Source organism: Numida meleagris, chromosome 4 (genome assembly GCF_002078875.1).
Source record: "Numida meleagris isolate 19003 breed g44 Domestic line chromosome 4, NumMel1.0, whole genome shotgun sequence".
Taxonomy (NCBI): Eukaryota; Metazoa; Chordata; class Aves; order Galliformes; family Numididae; genus Numida; species Numida meleagris.
The window spans coordinates 65,742,500-65,768,400 of record NC_034412.1 but is presented as its reverse complement, the minus strand read 5'-3'; the positions used below and the strand labels follow the sequence as shown (position 1 = coordinate 65,768,400).

Here is a 25,901-nt window from a genome sequence, read left to right as displayed (position 1 = left end):
CGTCCCCCGACGCTGCGGCCGCGCTCTTCCCGCCGACGCTGCCGCCCTTCGCCGCCGCGCCGCCGGCGCCGCTGTTCTGCTTCTCGCCGTCCGTGGCCGCGGCCGAGCCGCTGCCGCAGCGGCGGGTGCTGCTGGACGTGAGCAGCGGGCAGTACTACCTGCTGGACGCGCCGCCGCAGCAGCCCGCCAAGCGCCGCCTCTTCGACCCCGAGAGCGGGCAGTACGTGGAGGTGCCGGTGCAGCCGCCCGCCGTCGCCCCGCTGCCGCTGCCCCTGTCGCCCCTCGCCCTCAACGCCGGCGCCTTCGGGGCCGCCTACATGCTGTACCCCGGGCTGCTGCCCGCCGCCGCCGTGCTGCCCGCCGGCGCTCTGCCGCGCCCGCTCTCCCACCCGGGCAGCGAGGGCAGCGGCGCGGCCGACCCGGGCAGCCCGGCGGAGCCCGAGGGCCCCTACTACGTGCCCGGCGGGCAGGGGCCGGCAGCGGCGGCGCGGCGCGCGGCGGCCGAGGCCAAACCGCTCGTCAGCATCACGGCGCCCGGCGGCGGCCCGCGGCTCGTGGCACCGCCCTCCTTCGACGGCACGACCATGCGGCTGGTGGTGGAGCACCGCTGAGCGCCGGTGAGTGCCGAGGGGCGGCGGCTGGGGGGGAGGGGGAGGGTGTGCCCCCCGTTAGCGCGCCTGGTGACGGCTTGGGAAAAGGGTTCGCCTCTTCCAGCTGGGTCGGAGGGCAAATCCAGGCGTCGGGCATCTGTTGGGTTCTGCAGTACAAGCTCTTCTCCCCAGTTGTCGCTTTGGATCCTCCCACAAACTCAGTACTTCTGTTTGTCCTCGTAACTTCCCTGTCCCTGCTTGGCTCTTTCTGTCTTTCCTTATCTGCTGGAGCTCAAGCAGCGCCTGGACGACACTCAGGCGCAGCATCTGATTTTTGGGTGCTTTGTGTGGAGGCAGGAGTTGGACTCGATGAACCTTGTGGGTCCCTTCCAACTCGGGATGTTCTATGGTTCTGTGATTCTCATGTTTTCCTTTCTTCCCCTTTTGTCTTTATCTTTCTGATCACATCTGTGGCTTTGCTTGGGGTAGGTTTTCCCCTAACAAGAAACTGCGATGCGAAAGCAGAAGCGGAAGCGACAGTTCTGTTTCACACAGATCCAAGTAGGAGCTGTCAGTCATTTTTTCTGATTGCTCTCGCATTGGGTTGGGCTGTTTGTCAGGTTGTAGCTTTGAGAAGCAGCCAGATTCCATCGCTTAGACCTGGCTTTGGCCAGCAGAGATGACACACTGGGCTGGCTGGGTCCCTATTTTCCAGCTGAGTGGAAGCTCAAGCCGTACTTTTTCTCCACTTCTCCATAACTTCCCATAATGGAATGGGAATAAATGGAAGATCTCTCTTTTCATCTTCTATTTCCTTTCTTATTTTCTTTCTTTTTCACAAACCGTATCACCAGGCCAGGGACTCACCTTGTTGCTTGGCCTCTGTCCCCTTTTGGCAGCGTAGTTCTTAGCTGGATTTTCCTACTGCCCTTCTTCTTTCATATGGCTGCCCAAGCAGAGCTCCAAACTCTTCTTTCAATCCGGAGTTGCCTCAGAGATGTTTACGTACCGCTCAGCTTCACACCACCACCAGCGCTTTGTGAGGCTGATGGCCCTTCCTTTTGGGATGCTTTCCTGAGCCAGCTCTTAGGCTTTAACTTTGCAAATGCTTACACAAATGGTTATGGGTTCTTTCCCTTTCGCTTACTTGCATCGTGCTGGGTGCTGCACCTGACTTTCAAGGCCTGTAAGTAAAGCTCTAGCACTTGCACTTTCCAGCTGTGTATAGTTACTGGTGCTACTGAAATCAGAAGACTTGTCTGGCTGTCCCACACTGGGCACTGAACTCCTGGACGTTCCAGGCCAATGTCAGCCTTTGCTTGGAAATCCCTGGTAGATGGCTTTGTTGTCTTCCTATATACCTGCGTAGGGCTCCCCAGAAGGAAATTAAGGCAGTGCACACTTCACACCCCACACACTGGGATTGGTTCTGCTGAAAATACGAGGCTGCTCGACTACAGAATCACAGAATCACAGAATGGTTTCGGTTTGAAGGGACCTTAAAGCCCACCCTGTTCCAACCCCCTGCTGTCGCGAGGTTGCCACCCACCTGATTGGGCTGCCCAGGGCCCCAGCCAACCTGGCCTTGAACACTTTGTTTAAAATCTTGGGATGCTGCTGTTTCATCCTTGGCAGTAGCTTGGGGAATTAATAGGAAGAATACCGTGGCAGCAAAGGACATGCTGCGTGCTTTTCTGGAGTAGGAAAGATTGCTTAAACATTTGTGGCAGTTCTCTAAGAGTCTACTTTTTATTAATGATTTTTTTTTCCCCTACAGGGCTAAGGAAGAAGGATCACCCTCCTTTAATTGAAATACGCCTGGTAACGCCAAATGTTCATCCTAAAAACTGCTTCTACTGTTTTCTAATTTTTTGCTTCGTACAAAACAAGTGTGTAAGTTTCTTGTTTCCTCAACAGCAGTAAATCACTGCATTATTTTCTGCGCGATTGTTTTTGTATGGAAGCCAATCTGCAGACTTTGTATGTGGCTGCAAGTGGTGCTGCTGCTGCAGCTGTTTGTAAAGCAGAGCGTGCAAATGGAGCCGTGTTTGGGTTTGGATCAAAGCACAGCTTTCTCCAGGTGCCTGCAGTGGCTTGGGATTAGCCAGTGTAGCTACACGGCTCTTGAAAAAGAAATGAGACCCTCAGCTCTCTGTCATTGCTGTACATTACAATCATCCCCATAGGTTTTGGTGCCAATATAAGATCAGATCTCTATTTTTCACTCTATAGTTATGCACTTTGAATTGCAAACAGAGAGAACTGTAGTGTTCAGGTCATCTGTAGTGGGTTTTTTTTGGCATGGTTCAAAAGAGATTGTGTAAATATCAGAAGATGTGTTTGATTGCTTTCATTTTTCGTTTGCTTCTTTGTACTGTATTGAACATCACAAGTTGCCTTAATTATCACGGTGTTGAAATACTGGAAAGGAGATGGATATGATATTTGTAGATCTCAGTTCTAAAGGAGAAGACAGCATTTATTTTGCTTTAAGGCTGCAGTCTTTTCTGTTTCAAACTGCCACATTGCCGAGAAGATACCCCTAGTGATTCCCCCCAGAGAAACTTTATGTTCTAGCTCCATTCACGCACAGTCATTTAACAGTGTTTGACAGGTTCACCTGAGGGCCACGTCCGTGCTATATTTATTTGCTAATAAAACAGTCCTCTCTTAAACAAGAGAATCCATGGTCACTCAAAATGCAGTGACTTATGAATGTGTGTCCAGTGTTGCTCAGACTGACAATTTTGCTTACAGCAACTACTTTTTCTCAGTAGAAGAGAATTATGAACATGCAGATGAAGCTAAACTACCGTGTTCCTTGCCCAAAATTTCAGTTCAGTGAAGTACTTTGTGAAGCCTGTAAGCGTAAGATCAAACTTAAGTTATTTAATGTAAAACTTTCTCGAGGTGAAATGTTGAATATTTAAAACATAAATGCAACCCCCCAAAGCCTGTGCGTTACGGTTTGCCACGTGCAGGGTTTTCCTGTGCCTGCTTCTAAAAAACTCTCACACTAACAGGAAGAAGAGAATTATTCCATCAGTTTTTAAAATGGCGATGGAGAAGCATTCGAGCTACTTGTAAAGTTAAGCAGCTTTTCTGTTTATTTAGAATATAAATATATTTGTATATGCATTAGCCATTAGCATTTTTTGCTCTTTTAAACTGAGTAAATCCTGAAGAATTAATTTCTTCCATTCGCTGTTAGAACAGAAAAGATGTGGCGGGTAGGCAGCCAGGTGTCAGCACTGTGTGAAACATGGTGCAAACTGCACAGCGCAGACACTGCGTTCTTATGTGAAGGAGATAGGCGCTGTCAATTTTAATGCTCATAGTGTGTGTTATTATAAAGTCAGTGTTGAGCTGAGCAGTTTGTAATTTTAAGCACTTACTGGGCTTTCTATTAATCATATTCTGTCACTATTTTCTTATGCAGAATTTAGGTATTTTCATGATCTTTCTGCATGCAAACCGAGTCTTTAGCTGTGCTGATTTATTTTACCTGGCAAAGTATTTTTTTACATTCATTTTTCCCCAAATTGTCATTTTCACAAGTAACAAGCAAAACACAGAAAAATCAGCTACAGCTATCCTTATAGGTGTGAGATTTTGTTTGTCGTTGCCCTCAGGATGAGGTGCACTGCACGTACACATACAGCGAGTGATGTGGCATGGATCTTCTCATTTATCTTCATTGTTATGGAAATCAAAAATAATATCCTGACCCTTTTTAAGAGCTTGAAGTGCCCGACTAGAACACGTAGCATGTAAGCTTTAAATTCCTGCATTTTGGTCATTTGGTCTGCAGTTACAAGTCTTTTTGCTGGGATTCTGGCTAAATGTCTCTTATGGAAAATGAACGCTTCTTCCCCGTTCCCTTTACTGAGTAATTTTGTGCATGTTACCGGTAGACCATCAGAGTTAAAACAGCACTTTGGACTGCAGGACAGCGCAGGTACCAGAGTAGCTTGTCCACTGGGACGTAGACGTCTATGGTATGTACATTACAATATTAGCATTCATGTTTTAAAATATTTGCGTGCTACCTTTTCTTACATCGGTGCTCAGAGCGAAGTTTCATGTTGCAGTTTACAAGATAGAGGTTTGCACACACAAACTCAGGGTTTACAGTTTCACCCGGTGTACTTGAAGAGAAAAAATGCCTAGAAAACAAGTGCCCAGGATTTCAAAATGTAGTTGTTGGAGGAAATTTTTGTATGTTGTTCTTTTTTTAAATTATTTTAACTGCCTGTAGAGATGAAAGCAATGACATGAGGTGATACCAACAGCTACTTTATTTTCTCAGGGGAGATTTCTTCAGTAGAATGTATCACTTCTAACATTATACAATGTTTGCTAGGTTTTGTCTGTTGCCAAATGGTGCAGGTGCTTGCATGGAGGGGTGGGTTTTGCAGGGATCTGAGCTGCCCAACCCAGCCCAGCAAAGCCTTCCCACACCCTGGCTCTGGATTCCCAAGGAGATTCCTGTGGTCTTCCTGGGTCCATGATGGTTGGTGGCCTGACAGCACGATGCTTTGCTGAGCTGGGCTGGGAGCAACCAGTAACTTGCAGGGCCAAGCCCCTGGTTCTCCACACGGTGTGCATCCAACCTGGGCTTCAGCTTGGCACACAGCAGATATTGCCAGAAAAGATTGGCAAAATCCTGGGAATGTGGTGCTTCTTCAGAATAGCCAGGGGTGAGTTTCTTCTGCTGATGGAGTGATGCGTAACTACGTACCTGGGGTGAGAGGCAAGCCCTTGGTGTCGGGGCCCATGAGCTGCTTGGGTTAGATGTTTCATGGTGCAGTCACAGCGCATTGCAGCCTGCCCACCACTTGGGCTCCCTCTCAGCCTTGTGGCGGGGTTTGAGGCCTGTCGCAGCCATGAGTTTTAGGTTCAGTGGGGCTGGAGTGATGCGTGAATGTGGCTCTGGTCCTTCACAGCAGGGTCTATTTCACTTGTGTAAAGTGAAATCCCTGGTGAATGATTTAAAATGTACTTGTGGGTTGTGCGTGTGGTTGTTGTTTTTTTTTTCCCTGTCTGCATTCAAAGATGCCTCTACTATCTAGTGTTGATGGCCAAAGTGTCATTCCTAATTCTCATAAATTACCATTAACTTGTAGCTACTCAAGAACACATACAGTACTTTAAAAATGCGTGTGTTTTTTCCACCTTTTTCTGTGTTTTTTTTTCTTCCTCTCTCCCTCTTTTTTTTTTCTTTTTTTTTTCATACTTGTTCCCCTTCTTTTTAAGGGGATGGATTATCAGTGTAAAGGTATTTAAAAGTGCACGTGTGAAGTAAGGACAGTGATTGCTAATAGAATGTGGGTGGTATGTCTGATGGAAGAGCAGTGGGTTATAAGGCAAACAGGAAAATGCCATGAAAGCATTGTGTGGGTAACGTGGAAAAAATAAAGCTGTAATTAGAGAAAAATGGACTCTGAGCTGCTTCCAATGTAGACGACACTGTGGGAGCATACAGCTGAAACCGGGAGCAATCCTGCTGCTGAGTGCCTCGAGCCTGGGATGTTTGGGCGGCCGAGCGGCTCCGGGAATTGCACTACACGTCAGGGACACCTTGAGACGTCGATATCGCTTGAGAACAGACTGGTTGAAACTGCTGGATACCAAAGGTTGTAGTTGAATGAGTAAGCATTTGTATTATGGGTGGTTTGTTTTGTTTTGTTTTGTTTTGTTTGAATGTAATGACAAATAAAATGTATTTTTCAGTAAAAGACACACTTCAAATGAGCCTGCTTGGTCATATTTTTGCAGAGTGCCTTTGCTGTCATGCAGAACAACTAAGAGTGGCACTGCTTGGCAGAACGCGTGAACAGGAAAGAAGAAAAATTTCAGTGCAGAGCAAACTCAAAGCCCCATGCTCAGTGTTCCTGAGTTGTCACAGTGTCTTACGTCTTTAGTATTTAAGAGGCAAATTATATCATCCTTATACTATATTCTAATATATGTATTTTATTGTGTATTTAAATCTTTATAATCTTTTTAACTGCACGCCTGAGATAGTTAAAGGAATGCAGATTCTCACCTCATCATTTATCTACCAGCAATACAATTGGAAGTAAGGTATCTGTTATGAATCTGCCATATCATTTCAAGACACCAAATCGGAAAGCACAGGTTTGATGGTAAAACTGTGTTTTGGTGTTTCTAGTAGTTCTCTCTCCCTCTCTCCGGGTTCTTTGAAATTTGCACCAGAGCCTTGCATTTTGAGATAAATACCATCAGTGAGGTAACTATTGATGTATAGCTAAGGATTCTTATATGGACATATAAATCAACCAAGTGAAAACAGATGTAGACAGAAAGAACTGGGAGAAGGGGGAAACAGATTAGGGAAAGCGGAGCCATGCAGCCTTGTCTCAGCAGGAGCAGGCTGGGCCATCTTGGGCTGCCAAAGGGTAACCAGAAGAAAATCAAATGAAGTGTGGGAGGAGAGCAGAGAGAAGAGACGTCAATCACCTTCTTCAAATGAAGGGAGTCTGAAACTGCAAAGGGAACTGGGGTTGTCAACAGGAAATTTGGGACCTGCTTGTTTACTTTTCTCTAAGAAGAGTCACCGGAGCCTGATTGCCATGCAGCTTTGTGAGGTGCTCTTCCCATCACTGCTAGTTTTGGATAACAGGTGAGTCTTTTAAGCTGAAACCTCTGCTAAACAGGTCAGAAGTAGGTATGTAGAGGGAAGTGAACTCTCACTTATCCCCAAGGAGCCCAGTCTTGTGGCCAGTCTTCATCAACCAGCAGTGCACCTTATAGTACAAGAGTCCAAATGCTTCAAATTAATCTGATGAGTCAGGTGAAATATTTCTGGTATTTACAAGGGTTGGTGGAGAAAATCTTTGAGTTTCCAAATTGTTTTCAAAACATCACTGATAGGAGTGATGAGACCAGAAGGTAGAAGTACAGTACTTGTTGTCAGAAGGAATGGGAATCGTGCTGGAGGAGAAGCAGTTCCCTGATGTTAAGTTTAAACAAGCAATCTAGGATAAAACAAGTGGTGTGTTTTTTGGGAGAGGGAGAAGCCTATTTTATAGTTGCTATTATATTGCATTGTCACTGTAGCAAACAAGCAATTGGCTTGACAAACCCAAAGCCGTATCCATTTGTTTTGTTTTGAAGTACCTGTCATCTGGTTACCAAATTAGAACCTGACGCTGCAAAGCACTGCCTGCCAGCCCAGTACTGCAACTGCCCTGCTTTGCCTTGACCTCCCTCAGACCAGGTACACATTTCAAGTTGAAAATGCAACCTTACTTAATCAGGACTTTGTATATTTTGCTTTTTTTTAACAAATTCTTCTGTCTTTTAAAGTACATGGACACTGTAATGTATATTATATGTGTTCTTAAATCCTAAAAATATCCATATTTGAGGACTTTCATTTCTTTCTGTTCTGTTATCTCTTTGCAGCCAGACAAACTGCACAAGATGCTCTCATGAGCTAGAACTGAGTTCATCAGTAGCATGTTTCCTGGAAATCTGGGCTAAGTATTTCACAAGTTGCTGAATGTGTGTTCAGCTAGCACCATTCAGTGTGAACTGATTCATTTTGATAAAACAATTGAAATGATGATCCTGTTCTCGCTGACAAAACAAATGGAAGATGCTATCAGCATGCCTGAAGGCTGCTCTGAGCTCACCCCAGTTTACACCCAAGCATTGGGTGTCCACTGTTGTCAGGAAAGGAAAAATCTTACCAGCAGTTTCTTATGATCAAGTTGCTTATGATTTATGAAAATCATATTTGGTCTTAATATCCATGAACAACCAACTGCACCGATGGGTTAATTCATAATAATTGTCAAGGATTTAAGTAAGTAAAAACCTGAACTGCATTTCGTGTTCTGTTTGTTTCTTCATCTGGCACATGAGAACAGGCTTCTCTTTATTTTGCTTACCAAATTTTTTGTTCAAATGTTTCTCAGAGCCTTTAAATTATTGTTTAATGGAAGAAAGAAATGGAGCCTCTGTCTCGTAGGAAGTCTGCTTTCCAAACCAATGATCTTGCAGTGTGCTCTGTGCACAAGATTATGTTTGGGAGTGGAGCAAGAAACTTAATCCTGAAATTCAAATACTTCTTGAAGAGTATATGAAAAACGCTCTTTAAAAATTCTTAGTCTTTGAAAGTTCCAGGGAAAAGTTTCACAGTCTCTTTTTCAAATGAGTTGATTTTTGGAATTATTATTCCAATTCCTGAATTATTATTATTTTGTTCTTTCAGTGGTTTTTGATTGGTAAGGATTGAGCATTAGCTCTTCAGTATACTTCAGCATAAGCTAATCTTCAATTGCTACCATTGCCAATTATTTAAAAGTACATATTATAGGTTGTTAAAATGTACATTATATATTTGCCATTCACCCTCCATGGTTTGATAAGCATCCATAGCGTTTGCTGTGGTTATAGCCCTAAATGTGTTTTCTCTTCAAATGCAGGATTAAGCGATGTATTAGTTTCACCTTATTTTAGAGGAACATCAGTTTTGTTGTTTCTGTAGCTATGGAGCCCACGTCAGTAAACCATTGCCTTCCATTACCCAGCTGTTGGACTAAGACCCTTCTGGCATCCCCATTATGTCCAGCTGTTATGGTCAGATAACTTCAGACACAAATGTGTTGCTGCTGTACCCAGGAGTAGCCACGCGGATGTTTATCACTTCTGAAAGAGTAGAATGGGCTCCATATAATTTAGCTTCAAGGGATGCAGTTAAAGGTGTGAAGGACCCCAAATTACCTTTTCAGGCTTATTGTCCTAGGAGCTGTTTTCAATAATGCAGATGAGCATGCAGTTTTTCAAGAAGCTGTGCTGGGGGTTGATGAGTAAATAGAAAAAAATAAAATGCATAGATCCGTATGTCCAGGAGATTTAATGTATTTATGTTAAGCGGAGCTGTGCATGCTCATATGAGAGAAAGGCAAACTTGGTGGTGGTGGCCAAATACTTGACCATGGCTGGATTAATTTTTGTAATCAGAAAATACTTTATCTCTGGTAAATGTTGACATAGAGGAGAAGCAGGTATGTCACACCTCTCCTCTGGGCACAATCGAATAAGCACCTCCAGCATGTGGTTCATCTTGCTTGGGGTCTACATCACCCTCTGGACCTGCCACCATCTTCTTGCCTGTGTTGCTGTGTCCTATGTGGTGAGGAATGAAATAGTTCCTGTTGCACCCTTCAACACCACTCCTTCCCAATGGGAGTGTATCGCAACGCAGAAGGTAACAGACAAAACCGCAAATGAAAGCAAAACAATTTTTTCATACTGTATTTTTGCCTGTTTTATTTATGCTTTGACTAGAGTTGTGTCAGCATGGTCAGGAAAGACAACAAGCAAACTGTCTCATCCCATTTATAGTTTGATTTCTGCAGGTTGGGCACTCTTGGTCTTTTACAGCATGAAAATACTTGGGATTTTTTTTTCACATTCTTGTAGTACATTTTTTGTCATGGCAACCTGTGGGCTTTTTGTTTTCTTCCTAGCTTTTTGTTTTATTTTTTTTGTTATGAGCACTCACACACCTTGTCCTATAAAAATTAAATCGGATCCTGTCAGAGTTCAGCTGAGTTGGGATATTCTTTCTTAATTTGCAACATTGTTGCAAATGTAAAATGTATTTTTTTCCCCACAGTTCTTGCATAGCTGCTGCTGGAACAAACAAAAAGGTACTAATATAAGTCATTTTATTTGGATAACTTGTAAAAGTAGTGACTACTTCTTTACATTCAAATATGAACCTAACTTACATAGAATAAAAGGTGTTCTGTCTCTGGCCAGGCTTTGCTAAACTGTGCATTCAAAATGGATTTCTTTCAGGACCTTTTCATTTATCATAGTTCAGAACTGCCTCAGTGAATGCTCGTTCTTTGAGCTACACCTGGCTTGATTACATACAACAACCTACATTTTCAGAAGGCAGCCTTGGAGAGCAGTTGGTGTCAGCTTAACTCTGCTCCTGGTGATAACTACAGAAATTATACCATTGATTTCAATTGGAACAGAATTAAGGCAACTGTAAGTACTTTTGGAAATGTTTCCACACTTTTTTAATCAATTGTGTTTAACTATAGCAGTTAATACAAAAAAAAAAAAAAAGATAAATAATAATAACAAGCAAGTTCTGACTGCTTAAAAAAAAAAAGGAAAATCCATTTAAAATCATGTAAAATAAAACCTGTTTTTTTTGTAAACAGGCAGTACTGAGTAACCAGGAATTCATGGTCCCATCTGGATGTTAACTCTATTTCAATATTAATGAGGATTGGTCATAGGCCTAAAACACCCAAATACTTTCAAATATATTCATAAATAATCAGTCTTTATACATCATAATTGTTCTTACTGCATGTCAAAAACATGGACTTCTGTACTCCCTGAAAAAAGAAAAATGAGCAATTATTTTTGCTTTTGGCACAAAAAGTACAAATAAAGAACTACCAAATTAGTCCTTATTAGCCCTACCTTTTTTTTTTTTTTTTACAAAAGTCTTAAATATAGGTTATTATGTAAACACTGCACACGCATTGAGAGTCTGATCCTGGCCTGTTGAAATCAATGGCAAATTTCCCATTACCTGCAGTAGTGCAAGATCAAGCTCCAAGTTAGTACAGTACATACAAGCCTAAGTCATTGAGGGAGCCACGGATTCAGGACAACAAAAGCTCAAGGTGCCCATTTCAAAACCAGCTGCTTGAGGAATCAGATGCAGTGCTGAAAACCATCCTGCACATGTTGGAGTTTTCTTGATGGAGAGGATATTCACAACCTTCCAGCACTTCTGCTTTCCCTCTCCTCACAGTGTACCGTCTGCCAGATGGTAGGCTTTCATACTTGGTCATGGAATGCCTGTGAAGATACAACGTGGGGGTCTGGCATTAGCAAATTTATGCAAAACTGTGCCCTGTAGGTGAGGCTAGAGACAAATACTTTATGTACGAAGTTACACTGCCACAATGTGTGGGTGTAATCAGAAGATGTTTTAGCACCTGCAGACTAAGACATATTTAACAGACTCTTAGGATTTTCTGGAGATCCTCAAGTTCTTTAATTCCTCTCAGGCTTACCACCTTTTGGATCAGAAAGCACTGTATGGAAATCTGGCACAAGCTCTTTAAATGTTGTTGCCTCTAGGTCATAGCAAATAGGGATTAGGAAGAAGTAGTAAACGAGGCTTCTCGCATGGCAGTGCAGCTAGTACTTGTTGCCTACTGGAAAGCATCTTTCACCTTATTGTCCAGTTTAGATCTCAGGAAAGTTGATGCCTTAACAAAATGAGTTAGCGCACAACAGTTATGAGAGCTCAAATCACCAGGTACCTTTACTGATGTTAATAAATAGCAGATCATAAAGAAATCTTTCAAGTTCAGCCAGTTTATGGCTATGTACTTAGTCTCTCAACAGTGGAAAAGAGAATTACCACCAGCAGCGTTTCAGATCACCATCAGAACTGATCATATGCTAGGGACATCATATGCTAGGTCTTGTCACATCAATTAGTTGGTTTGTTAAACCAAAGTAGAAAACTTGTCAAAAGTGCACATTCAGAGCAAGGTCAGTGATCTTCTCCAAGTCCTTTCTGAATCTCAGAGGTGAGGGACAGGGAAGAATGGGTTAGCAAGAAGTTAGCGTGCATGACAGTCTGCTCTGCACCTGCTTATGTTAGGCTGAAATTTGCCCTCTGTTGTTAATCCCCCATGGCTGTGAACACTAAAAATTCCAGACTGAGTTTCTGGCTAGAAGGATGCCTCATAAATTGTATCTGTTAGTTCTTACCTGAAAGGAGAGCCAACTCTGTCCATCTGCATACAGACTAAGAACGGGTACTGTGAAAACTGCACCGTGGAGATAAAGTCTAATGCTGTTTCTATTTCCAAAGTGGTTTCCATACCAGTTTTTAGAAAGAAGGAATCCACCTCGGCATTACCAGCTACAAACATGGCTATCCTGCAAATAAATTCAGGCATTGCAATTAATTCAAAACACATCAATAAGGAGATACATTGCAAACAGTCCTAGCATCCATACACTAAATCTGCCCTCAAAGGAGCCTGTTTCAGGTAAATGTATATAAATTCAGAAGAGACTGATCGGAACTGGTATTTCCCAAGTGAAGGGGCAAAGAGAACTACGAAAGTTCTCCATACACATAACTGTTCTTTAATTTCAGCTCATCCAAAAGGTCTTTTATATTTACTTTTTTCTCATTGGGACTACCAGAGCTGAGGAGCATGAGCTTTATAGAGCTACAGCACCCACTGGGGGTATCTCACCGGTTCTTGACGTTGGTTTTGGACTCCCTGTACCACAGGCTGAACTCCATTCCTCCTGAGATGTCAATGGCCAGGCCCCCTTGGAAGTCTGCACTTGCCCTCGGCCCAGACTGCAGCTGGAACTCCTGGAGGTGTGAGGAAGCACAGGTACAGGTACATCCCCATTACTGGCTGCAGACCTCAGTGGTTTCCATCCTGCCTTCTCTACTACTGCCAGCATGCTCTGCTGGGAGGCCAGCTGACTCAGTACAAACTCCTCTCTGCACCCCCAGCATTGGTGCAATGTAATGTGGCTTTTTCAGCACACACCCAAAGGTAGCATGAATTGCAGCTTCAGTGGCTAGTCGGCCAAGGCCATAAGTTAGTGCATCTTATTTGCCTCTGGTAATTTGCATTAAATGCATTTTCCATCAACCATCAAGTATGCTTATGGCTTCTTGAAACCTCTGTGGCTGGATCAGAAACCCACCACGTGCAGTCAGTTTTCAAGCAACTATACCTCAGGGAGATAGCAGCTTGTTACTTTCAAATTTTGACACACAGACAAGATTTTAAAGTTCACTCCGATTGGCAATCTAACTCACTTCCCTAAGAACTAGTGGATTAATTCACTGTTTTACAAAAGCCATTGATTCAGAAAAAGTTCATTCTGATCTTGTCTCTCACGCACACGGACACTGCTTCCTCTCTGGCAGGTGGTTGTCTCCCATCCCAGGGTTTACGTGTCTGTAGTATTCCCATCACCAGTAAAGCTGCAGGCATTTGCAGGTGTGTGAATACCTAATTTCCTCCCTCTTTTTTGATGTCCAGGCACCTTAAAAGTCCCTCTCCTTCTAGCTATTCAGCAGCTCAGTGGTTTCAGCTAAGGCTGTCTCAAGGTTCAAGAAAGAAGGGGGCAGATACAGTCTGTCTTCCAAACCCCTACAGCAGGGAGTAGCGGTCGGTGAGGCCTTATTTAATATTGAAGTTTTCCTTCTATAATCAAGGACTCGCAGAACTGTGGTGGTTGTACATAGTTACCTCTCTTTTTAGGGTAAACAATATTTTCAGTAGAGCCAACTTAGTAATCAGTTGCTGCTGAAGTAGGCTTGAGATTGAACACAAGAATGCAGTGGACTGACTGTTGCTTACAAATCCAGCATGCCCCCAGTGAGCATGGTCATTGTGCGCTCTGATTTCTTTTTTTTCACGCAGGTGAAAGTCATGGCTTAGGAGTATTGTCCTTCCAAAACCAAAGGCTGTTTTTTCTACTAGTTGCAAGTAGGGAAAGAATACTTTCTGAGTTAAATAAAAAATGCTTGTTGGTATGTTTAGATGTGGCAATAAACACTATTTTACTTCGCTTTTAATAAGGGCTGAATTGGTCAGTAGCTGTTAATGAGTGAGGTAGGTAACAGAATACATTCTGACAGAGACATATACACACAACCAGAGGAGCAGATATTTTAAAACGCATTGTCAAGTTGCACCTAAGAATATAAGAGTAGAGCTGGCTTGCAATGGCTGCACAACTTGAGGCTTTAAAGGCCTTAAATTCCGCAGACCTTCACCTAGAGTGAAGTCAAGTTTGCCACTGAAACTGGCAACGAATCCAGGGAGCGCTGCTCTTATGTTTTACTAGCTCATCTATTTCCTTATTTAGTGGTCAGCACTGTCCTTTGCCTCATGTGCAAATCCAGTCCAGGCTGATGGGAGGTGTAAATCACAGGGACCTAGCCTTCTCAGGAGCAGTATTTTCCTGTCCCTTCCTATTTTAAGCTTTGTGTGTCATTTACAGTGGAAAATGTCATCTGAAATACTGGAATTGGTGGTTAGTTGCTGTTTAAAATGCTGATATACTTTGTTTCAGTAAAAAGTTTCTTTATATTTTGCACTGATAGCACTACTGCACAGGGAGTGCTGGAAAAGGCACTTCTTTGGGACCTGGCTATCTTCCACTGGAGTCTGGCTTTTGAATGGTTTCTCTGACCTATTAAGAAAGTATTTAATTTCTCTGTGCCTTTGGCAAGTGTGTTGCCTAGGAGAAATATTAACACTGCTAAACTTAATGCATGTGACTTTGGAGTCTCAAAAACAGTTTTATGAGAGCTGTTTATTTTATAGAGGCAATTATAGCTTTTGAACTGCGATTCTTAGCTGTCAGACTGCACTGTGAGAGCTAGCAATGTCTGTAAAACACTGCCTTGAGTTACGTGAGAAAGGATGTTACAGACAGTGGGCAGGAGCATAAAAGCTTGGAAATCACCTCTCCATGAAGTGTGCCTACTGGAATTACTTCAGCTGTAAAGTTAAGGAGAAGCTTATTTAGTAGATTTTACAGCGCTATAAGTATAAATCAGCTTTGGTGTTGCTGCACAAAATGATCCTCACAAACATCAACAGGGGGACAGCACTTTTCTAGTATTTGAAAACAACTTTTCTCAAAAATGATGCTGCACTGTTGCAATAATTACAAAATATTACATAAGTTATTTTCAGACAGTTCAATGTCTCTGTTTTTAAGCTCCAGTCTTGGCTTCCAAGCCATCCATTTGCTGCTTGGTTTCAACTTTTTTGTCCCTATCTTATGTATGTTTTTTGGCCTGTGCTGAAATCACACTGCGGCCAGCTGTGGCACACTGAGTTGCGGTATCACAGTGAGCGCTTTTTCACATGCCTACTTTTCATCTCCGATAGAAGATAAATCCACATTTGTCTTGGTTGCCTGTAGTATCAGTTTGTAAAAGGACTTACATTCTGGTCAAGCATGGCCAGGGAAAGTGGAGGCAGTACTCAACCATCAAGAAGCTAGTTTTATTATGGCTCTCTTGCCCTGTTTTTCCTCAGTTCCAATATTATGTCACACACACTTCCACCCTAACAGTGATTCCTGGTTCAGTTGTAGTCGTGTTTAAAGGATTTGCCAGGTAGAAGCATTTCTAATGAAGCTTAACTGGGCTGTATGTAACAGTCCAAACACTGTTGATGTTGATGCTGTCCTGGAATGTCAATGTAAAACCATTCTTAGAAAAACACATTGTGTTTAAAGAGCCACTCAGCCCAAAGGTGTGTTCAATGGTGTTTTAAACAATTTTTGCCCTTGTGGGGCCAGAGGAAAGAACAAGTTCCTTTTTGGTTGTCAATGCTCACTTTTGGTTGTGTCCACTGATTGAATCCTAAGGGACCTAGGCAGCAACCATGCTAGTGGCAAATGAAGGGAGAAATAGATAGAGAGTCAGTGGCTGACCGAAAATGAGACACTCTGATATTGCTAAAAATGGCATGCAGTCCCAGCACTCATGTGCTGCAGACTTTTATGAGGTTCTCTGAAGATGAGGAGTGGAGAATCTGCTGGCAGGCAGAGCTCTCGGGGTGTTCAGCCAGCTGATTCTGCCAGGGTATGTATGGAGCTTGATGCATGCACAGCAGATGGAAATATTTAGTTCTGTAAACACCACGCTCATATGATCATCTTTCTCATCTCTGCAGTCAGTTTGTTAAGCAGGTCATGGTAAAGATTTGTCCCATAATCTGTATGTGAGATTGCTGTTGGAATGAGCTTTAGTTTGAGAATTTCTGCACTACCTGGGAGGCTCTCAGGACTATGGTACCTTTGTAAAGAGGCTGAACTGGGTTCAAGATGAGGAAAACTGTTATGTGCAGGGCATGTTTATGTCTCATTTTGATTGGAGTGGATTTTCTCATCATCTGCTTTTGGCATTTTCTTTTGCCAAGAATTAAAGGGAAATCAATAGCCATCTGTCAGGTAAGAAGGTCATCTCTCTGCACTTTGGCATGTAAATTATATTGCCAGTAACATTCCCAAATTCAAGCAGTTCTTTGAATATTCCTGTTCATGGAGTAAAGTTTGAGATGTTTCTTGAGCCCAGTGTTCCAGTTAAATCTACAAGTTCTAAGGTGACACTTGTTTGGAATGAACAGAAATATCAAGCCAAACTCTGGCACTGCACTTTAACATGTCTAGACGCTTAGTCCTCCAATAATATTAGATGTGGTCGGTTATATTTGTATATGAGTCTATATTTAAGCATAAATAGAACAGATCATTTGGGGTGAGAATTGTGCAAAAACTGTGTAATTCCCATTTTAATTCTTGTTTTAGCATGGTTGTAAGCTACCTCGTAGCAATGTTTTTTGAAGGTGAGTTACCTCAGAAAACTTGACTACCAGTGATTCATTAATTCATGACCTGACACTTATTGCCTCATTGCATGTAAGATCTTTGGACAACTTTTGAAGAGTAAAACTTAGAGTAAACAAGAAACTGTTGGAGAGGAGACAACAGCTGATGACAATATGAGTTTTCTACTCAAGCATTTTCTCAGTTGGATGTGGTTTTAGTCAGTGTTACTGTGTTTTCTAGAATGATATCTGTTCTCACCATTGTCCTAGATAGCTTTTCATGTAATTTCATTCTTCTCTTTCACATTTATAATTTTTCTATTGGTCCTATAATAAGAGAAGCCTACATAGCATTGATCAGATTTATCAACATTGGAAAGGGAAAATAAGATGCTCTATGTGGAAGACAGAACATTTCTGTTTAAGAGAGACAGAAAAAGAAGCAAAAACATGCAATTAGTACCTGTGAGTAGTCTGTCAGAAGGATAAGTCCTTTCACAACGCTGATGGGATCTCCAGTTGCTGAGAGCATTTTAGACATTAAATCACCATAGCCTTGGAAAAATGTAACTGGCCTGAGCTGGACATCAAACAAAATGGCTGACATGCCAGCAAAGGAGTCCAGATTTTCCTCGCCTTCATCAGGAGTTGCAGCTATTATGGACTCTAGACCTTGAGCTTCAATCACCACCTAAGAAGGAACAGTGGTGCAGAATCAATTAAAACACTGCCTAGCACGGGCTAATAACAACCATACACATTTTCTTAATGTCTAAAAGCCTAACTCTAATTTATTTAGTTGTAGATGAAAAAGTATGAGGTTATGACTTCAGGGAACAATGTGCAGCAACTAGAAAAATGGAAAATAAAATAATCCCACAGCATGTTGTTTTCCCTTTAGATGAAAGAACACTTTGCCCACAAGCCCAAGCTTACGTTCCTTTCAGTAACATTTTCCTTTACACATGTGACCATTTTCCAAAGACATTCCATAGACATAAAGATTTTTGGTGCAATTTTTGTCCTGCAGAAATTTTGGAGGATTATAATATTGAAGGCACTTGCCAACATCCATAAAATGCCAAAATGGAGACATCTCATTTAAATCTCTTTGATTCAAAGGGGTTTGAGCCAATCATTCTGTTTCCATTTTATGTTATACCTGCAACACAGGACTTTTACAAACTCACTAGGCTTTTACTAAGTATATCAGATAAACAATGTAGATTTAACCAGAGATGGTACATGGATATATCATATAGGACAAGACACCTGTCTTCAGGTTTAAGGCATGCGTGTATTACTGTCTGCTGCAATTTTTTTCCCTTTATTGGACTGTTATCTGGCCACTGTAGCAAACATTATAGTCTTAAGCGTTAGCTGAATTAATTAAGAAGGTCTAAGAAGAAGCCCACATATGGTCTTATTTTTTAAGTATGGTGTGGCTGTTACCTGGCCAGCATGAAGTTGAGCATTTCTGTCAAAAACTTGGATGTTCAAGTTGCTTCTTCTTAAAATGCCAGAGCCTGAATAGAGGATGTCTAGGCTGTACGTGGATGATATATCAGGACCACCTTAATTAAGAAAGAAAGAAGCTACTTGTGACTAAACTAGTGGATTAATCAGATGTTCGGGAATAAAAACAGGGTTACAAGGCAGTTTCCTGGTTACATACGTGTAATATAGCCAGAGTAGGCAGAGGAAGATCCTGGCTTGGAGAAGCGCTCATAGTTATGAGCACGCATGTCCTTCAGGACTTTCCGAACTGTTTTGCTGTGTTATTTTGAAACAAACAAAGAAATAAAAACATAGACACAAAAATGATATGATAACTAATATATTACTCTTCTACAGAAACATCAAATCTGAGAAAGTATCTTTCCTACTGGAAAATTCACTCTCTCATTTTCCCATGAAAGGAAACTAAACTTACTCCTCTAAGTCTCTCCTAACCCAGAGCTTCTTCTCCAGTTTGAGCTACTTCTGCAGTCATAGACAGAAAGACAAGCAAATGAAGGTCTTGCTTGAAAATTAATATTGTTGAGCAGAAGAGATACTTTGATTATTTTCCTTCTACTACTGTGATGTTTAAATTTCTTCTGGTTCATTGGTTCTTGAAAATCTAAAAGCAAGAGCCCCATTGAATGGACAGAATTACAATCAACAGAAGAAATTTCCTACAGCAATGCAAGTTAGATGGATAATTCTAATTTGCACCTCCGAAAACGTAACTAGCTGTTAAATGAATGTCAGTGAAATGTGCATACTTATTCTGAACTATCAATTCTAAAAGAGGCACAGAGATCATGCATTCTCTTATAATGCCTTTAAATTTTACAGGAGTAACTAATAAGAACCTGTGTTTCTTCACATTTCTGCAAAGGTGTACGAAATAAATGTGTTTATTTAAACAGAATTTAATGTACCTTGAAGGCTTTTCAAGCTGAAGTATATCTTCGATTATGGAGAGCATGTACTTGTTCATTTCCAGAGGCAGTTCACCTATGGAGAGCAGGATGTTTTTCACTTCCATGTAGGATGGGTTACTGTTTAAGATGATAGCAGCTGCAGTGGTTCTCACTGTCTTTTCATGGACTTTACGATTCTGGTGGTATATCCTGTTCATTGTTTTCTTCACCTGGTGAGGAAATAGATTGTGCAGTCAGTGCTCAACTCACATAGATGACTGAGCAAAGTAAAGCTTGGAATCTCATTTAGAATATCAGCCTAAGCTTCGTCCATAGCTAAGGCTAATATATTAGGATATATTTTCAGCTCCCCGTTCTTCACGGTCCTTTTGGAATGTATGAGACATGTTCAGCTCAGTGACCAAACGGAGAAGTGGCTATCTGTTATGCGCTCCCAGCTGCAGTTCAAATACAGTCTTCCACACACTGATTATGACAGCAGGACTGTAAATAAATGGGAGTGCTAAGATCAAAATACTATGTCAGTGATAAGATCCGGAGAAAGACTTAATTGACTGTTAAGAAAAGATATATTAAAATAAAAAATCCTGCAATGTTCACTTTCTAGTTTGCACTTGTGGTGGGCCTACATCCCTGGCAAGTTTATGAGACATCTTTGTTATAAGGAGAGCCATGTAGCCAAAGTGACAAAATGCCCTCTGATACATGCAATGACAGGGCAGCACCCTGACAGTTCCAGGAGATATGAAATGGACTGCAGGGTAACGCAAAAGAGGCAGGACCTCTGCTATTTTGTATCTTGCCTCTTACCATTGGAGGCTGCAGCTATTTCACTCTTTTCATAGATCATCTATTCTCCCTGGTGATGTGAAAGCACAAGAACAGGGGTTACACATGTTTCTATCTGTTTCTAATGTCTCCTGTATGTGACAGAGGAGGCAGCTCCCTTGCAAAAGGAGCTCCAATTTTCCCTGCAGATTTGCCTCCCACCTTTAATGGTAGCATCTGACTCTGGAACCAAAGGCTAAGTAGCACTGGCAGACTGCAAGCTGGGATTTGTCAAGCAAAAATGCATGGAGTTTTCTGGCTAGAAATGAAGCACACGTAATAACTTTCCAATGGAGAAAAACATATGTGGGTTCATCTTTAAGAGTTAGACTGACAAATGTATTCTGCTTCATTATACTTTTATTAATACAGTCCCTTGCACATCTTTTCTTGGGCGGTATATTTTCTTACCTCATTGGTGAGGAAAGAAGGATCGTATCTCTGTAAGGCGGTGACAGCAGTATTGCTGATGTGCCCTTCTTCTGACTCTGCGTACTTCAGAAGCAGTGGAATTGCTTCAGGAAGGAGTGCATTCTTCAGCGCCAGCAGGTACATCCTCACATTGTCATCTTTCTTAGGCTTTTCCAACCTACCTAGAATCAACTTCTTGGCTTCTATAACAGCCTAAAGAAAATAAACAGCATGTTTTAAGTGGTTGTCATAATTCCACCTCCTTCCCCCTGAGAAACTGGAGCAGCAGGGCTGACAGACCAGGCAGAGAGTAAAAGTTTTGTTAAACAAGGGAAAATTGGGAGTCATCCACAGAAAAAGGAAGATATTAGATTAAAGTAAAAAGCTGGCAAAACAGATGGTTAAAATAAAATTACTCCGTTTATTAAATGCAGGAATTTATGGGCTTATTTTAAAACAGGGAGGAATATGCTGCCCGAGTCTCTCATGCTCTCCCAGTAACAGCAGGGTTTGTTCACATGTGCTGCAGAACAGAGTTCAGCCAACAGCGAACAGCAGATATTTACCGGAAGCTTGCAGCCCTCTCTCTCGCACAGCTTTCGGATGAGCGCTCCCATGACAATGACAAGAGTTTCTCTGATTTCTTCATTCGCAATATCACCCTTGAACTTTGACTGTTAGGCAAAAGCAACACTGTTAGTCCCTCTGTCAAAATACAATGAACCACATGACATTCATGTAGTGGGCTGACTGTGGGCATTAGTGCAATACAGAGGCAGTGATCACTAACAGCCTGGGCTCAGGCTAAGCAGAGCACTGCCATTACATATAACAACTGAGTGCCCTTTTTCCCTTCAGGTGCATTTACTGTCTCAAATAGCAGAATTCACTTTGAAGCCTTGTTTTGCTTTGCTTTTTAAAAAAGGAATATTAAACAGTGGCAGGACTTTGATAAGGCTTTTCTTTTTTTTTCATTTCTAATTGTTTTGCTAACACTCAGAATAATGTTTGTTTTCCAAGTAGCAGATGTTGGTAACATTTTCCAAAGTAGACTTTCTATCTGGATTTTACGAATTTTATGTGTTTCCAGGATACATGTTCCTGGTACACTTTGAGGAAATGCTGGAAGTGGTAACAAAAGGAAAACGGGAAACAGACCTTTTTCTTTCCCTTCCCCCTTTGACAGGGATGAGGCTCAAAAGTAGTAACTTCATTGTATTTGTTTTGTCATTTGACTTACGGTTAAAGTTTTCAGGAGCATTTCACTGGGGTGAGAAGCAAATCCACAGGCGTATAGGAATCGCTCCTGCAGGACAGAAGCACTTGCATCCTTAAAGTCAAGAAACTCCAGTATGGCTTCCAATGATGCTGGCGTCTGAGCAGAGGTTATGGCATCCACTATCTGTGGACTACAAAGACGTGGAAATTAACATATCATTGTAATGAGCTAGAAAATACTGAAAGGACTTTGCTGTATACGGAAAGAATTTAATGTGCTGACAGATCTGTTCATTCCAGGTAAGAGACAGAATCTGTTACACTTTTGGGCAAAAATTATTTCCCTGAATGCTTCCACATCAAAACAGCAGATAAACTCCAGAAAGTACTCATATCCGTGGATAAAAATATTTGAATTTATGCAAATACAGGACAAGGGTGTAAATTTCAACCTAAATGATTGGCAGGTAGAGAAGAATAGGCTTCTACACTACCTTCTATGCTTCCTGAGTTCCTCACAGGTTTATTATTTCTGTTAACAACTGCTATAATTTGCTTGAAAGATGCTGAATGCACAGTGGTACTCAGAAATGATTTTCAGCTCCAAAGTTTAGATGCACATACTGGTCACGCATAAGCTCCAATCAATATCCAAGCATGAAAAACCTCCCTTCTCTGGTGTATTTGAATGTGAAGGAAACCAATGGGAAAGTCAAGAACAAATAAGGGAGTGTTCCAGAACTAGCAACTGGGATGAGAAATTTTGGCTAACCTACAAAGCATGTTTGCCCTGCGTTGTAGTTATACTCTTAGTGGATGAATAATATGCTGCAAATCTATTTTATTTAAAAAAAAAAAAAAAAGAACAGATTTAAAACAAGCAAACAAAAAAAGACTTATTTTCCTGAAGATGGTACTGAATGCTCTTTTTGCATTGTTAGGACATCACCAGTAGAACTGAACTTGTTTGCATGCAACTTGCTTTTCTGCAGGTTTAAGTAACTTAAACACTTTGAAATCTTATTCATGATGACTTACAGGAGTTCTTTTTTTTCAGTTTTAACAATCTGAAGTATCTCCTCTTTTGTAGCTTTTCTGATGTTCTGGATGAAAGATAAAAAACTTCTTGCTGCTTCAGCTTTGGAAAGTTTTTCAGGATGCAGGTGTTCTTTGATGCTTTTCCAGTGTTCAGAAAGCTGCAAAATAGTTCATATTATGTCAAATCTCTCAGTGTAATCTGGCTTGGAACAAAATGTGATTATTTAGACTGTCACTGGAATAAGCTGACTTTTTTTTCCTTTGTAAATTTACTGTGCTTTCTGATACGTATGGTGTTTGTCTTTTGTTACCATTTCCTTTTAAGTTGTTTTTTTTTAAAGTGGGAGACGGACAATCCCCATTTTATAAGCTAATCATATTTTCTTGGCATATGGTAATTTCAGAAGTGGTTTGTGGGGAACAGGAGTAAATGTCCCATTAGTAATTTCTATTTCTTATTTGTAAAGCTGCATAAGATGTGAAGGCATTTGTGGTTAGTGTACAAAATGGTAGGAAAGAAGATATTAGAATAGGTATCTGCTTCTTTGTATGTTGTTGCTACATTTATTTCTCATGCTACATAGAATCATAGAATCCATAGAGTTGGAAGGGATCTTTATAGGTCATCTAGTCCAACTCCCCTGCAATGAACAGGGACATCCACTGCTTGATCAGGTTGCTCATAGCCTGGTCCAGCTTGGCCTTCAGTGCTTCCAGAGACAGGGCTTCCACCACATCTCTGGACAGCCTGTTCCACTGCCTCACCAACCTCACTGTAAAAGACTTTTTCTTTCTATCCAACCCAAATCTCCCCTCCTTTATTTTGAAATGTTTCCTCTTGTTCTCTCACCACAGACCATGCTAAAGAATCTGTCCCCCTCTTTCTTGTAGCTCCCTTTTAGATAGTGAAAGGCTGCTATCAGGTCACCTCAGAGCCTTCTCTTCTCCAGGCTGAACAGCTCCAGCTCTCTGAGCCTGTCCTTGTAGGAAAGGTGTTCCATTCTTTGGATCATTTCTGTGGCCCTCCTCTGGATGTGTTCCAGCATGTCCATGTCTCTCCTGTACTGAGGACTCCACATCTGGACACAGTACTCCAGATGAGGCCTCACAAGTGCTGAGTAGAAGGGCAGGATCAGCTCCCTCAACCTGCTGGCCACACTTCTTTTGATGCAGCCCAGGATACAGTTGGCTTTCTTGGCTGTGAGGGCACATTGCTGGCTCATGTCCAGCTTGCCATCCACCAGCACCCCAAAGCCCTTTTTGGCAGGGCTGTGCTCAATCCTTCCATCCCCAGCTTGTATTGATAGTGGGTGTTGCCTCGGCCCAGATATAGACCTTTCACATGGATTTGTTGAACCTCATGAGGTTCTCCTGGGCCCACTGCTCAAGCCTGTCTAGGTCCCTCTGGATGGCATCCCATCCCTCAGGCATGTTGACCACACCACACATATTGGTGTCATCTGCAAACGTCTGGGGGACACCACTTGTCACTGATCTCCATCCAGACAGTGAGACATTTTCCACCACTCTCTGGACTTGATCCTGCAGCCTTTTCTTTGTCCATTGAACAGTCCACCCATCAAATTCATATCTTTCAAATATGGAAAGAAGGATATTGTGGGGTACCACGTGAAAGGCCTTACTAAAGTCCAGATAGATGACATCAGTGGCTCTTCCCTTGTCCATTGATGCAGTGACACCATCATAGAATGTCACTAGGTTGGTCAAGCAGGATTTGCCCTTGATGAAGCCATGTTGGTTCTCCTGCATCACCTCCCTGCCTTCCATGTGCCTTAGCATAGCTTCCAGGAGGATCTGTTCCATTATCTTTCCTGGCTAGAGGTGATACTGACAGGTCAGTAGTTCCCGGGGTCATCCTTTTTACCCTTCTAAAAAATAGGTGTGATGTTGCCTTTTTTCCAGTCCAGGGACTTCACCTGATTGCCATGACTTTTCAAATATCATCGAGAGTGACTTGGTGAGCAAAGCTGATCTTTGCTCGCAGCTGGAGGGATGTTGCTTCTCCAATTCTCTCCTTCCAAACCAGTTGTTCAAGGGCTGTGTGATGAGCAGTTATCAGAGAAGACTGAGGCAAAAAAGTTGTTGAGTACCTCAGCCTTCTCCTTGTCTGTCGTTACCAGTTATGTTTCTGACTTGAATGAGCCAACATGATACCAAAGCACCTGTATCTGTCCTTCCAGCTGCACTCCCATAGGAAGCTTGGTGCAGATATTCTGATCTTTCCTCTCTCACTTGCCTGTGCCTCTGTTATCTCAAATTATTGAGAATGTTCCTTGGTGAAAACTCAGCTGTTCTCTGTAGGAGTGTTTACTGCAGTTTTCCTGAGTGGGAAATAACACTAGCACCCATATGACCTTTACTAAAATACTTCCCCTCTTCATGGGTTTTGTATTAGGCAATAACACTTGAACCTGCCATCAAACAGAAGTATCATTCAGCAGTACAGAGTGCAACTGCCATCAACTGTAACAAACAATAATTAGGCAACAGTGATTGAGACATAGGATATTTCCTGGAGATTAATAACCAGCTGGGAGGAGATCGTGTTCTGAGGCACAGATGGGTCTGTTAACCTCAACTGGTGATTAGTGCTTAGCACCAAGGTCAGTGTGGCTATTATAAACTGAAATTGGATAAACATATGGAGCACTTTCTATTCTCTCTGTTGAAGTTGCACCATAACCCAGCAAAATTTCTCTAACTTCATTAATCCCATATTTTTTTCCTGTGCAGAGCTCAGTTCTTCCGGCTGCTCTTAGTTGGCTTAGCCCATAGCTCAGAGACACAAGACAGGAGGCCAAGTCTTCTTCTTTTAGGGGTTCTCCAACCACTCAACTGCTACAAGGAGAAGCTGCCTTTTCCCAAAGTGACCGTGACTTTAAAAAACAACATCCACAGCTGGATTTAACAAGGGACTTAGTTCTCCTGTTGTGAATGTCAGGCTGTTTGTATTG

The 25,901-nt window shown here is 42.1% G+C and overlaps 2 protein-coding genes across 2 annotated transcripts in view; one reads left to right on the top strand and one right to left on the bottom strand.

Moving 5' to 3' along the window:
• Positions 1-611, top strand: part of LOC110398116 (proline-rich basic protein 1) — a 3,958-nt gene extending 3,347 nt beyond the window's left edge. The window contains exon 3 of the mRNA XM_021395497.1: positions 146-611. Coding sequence (XP_021251172.1) covers positions 146-611 — 466 coding nt within the window. The remainder of the gene's footprint in view (positions 1-145) is intronic.
• MTTP (microsomal triglyceride transfer protein) overlaps positions 8,782-25,901 on the bottom strand; it is a 32,844-nt gene continuing 15,724 nt past the window's right edge. Inside the window, exons 8-18 of the mRNA XM_021393329.1 lie at positions 22,927-23,084; positions 21,911-22,079; positions 21,237-21,344; positions 20,671-20,883; positions 19,429-19,640; positions 18,678-18,775; positions 18,455-18,576; positions 17,466-17,693; positions 12,881-13,005; positions 12,384-12,554; positions 8,782-11,456 (exon numbers count right to left, since the gene is read on the bottom strand). Of these exons, the coding sequence (XP_021249004.1) occupies positions 11,288-11,456; positions 12,384-12,554; positions 12,881-13,005; positions 17,466-17,693; positions 18,455-18,576; positions 18,678-18,775; positions 19,429-19,640; positions 20,671-20,883; positions 21,237-21,344; positions 21,911-22,079; positions 22,927-23,084 (1,773 nt within the window). The 3' untranslated portion in view covers positions 8,782-11,287. The remainder of the gene's footprint in view (positions 11,457-12,383; positions 12,555-12,880; positions 13,006-17,465; positions 17,694-18,454; positions 18,577-18,677; positions 18,776-19,428; positions 19,641-20,670; positions 20,884-21,236; positions 21,345-21,910; positions 22,080-22,926; positions 23,085-25,901) is intronic.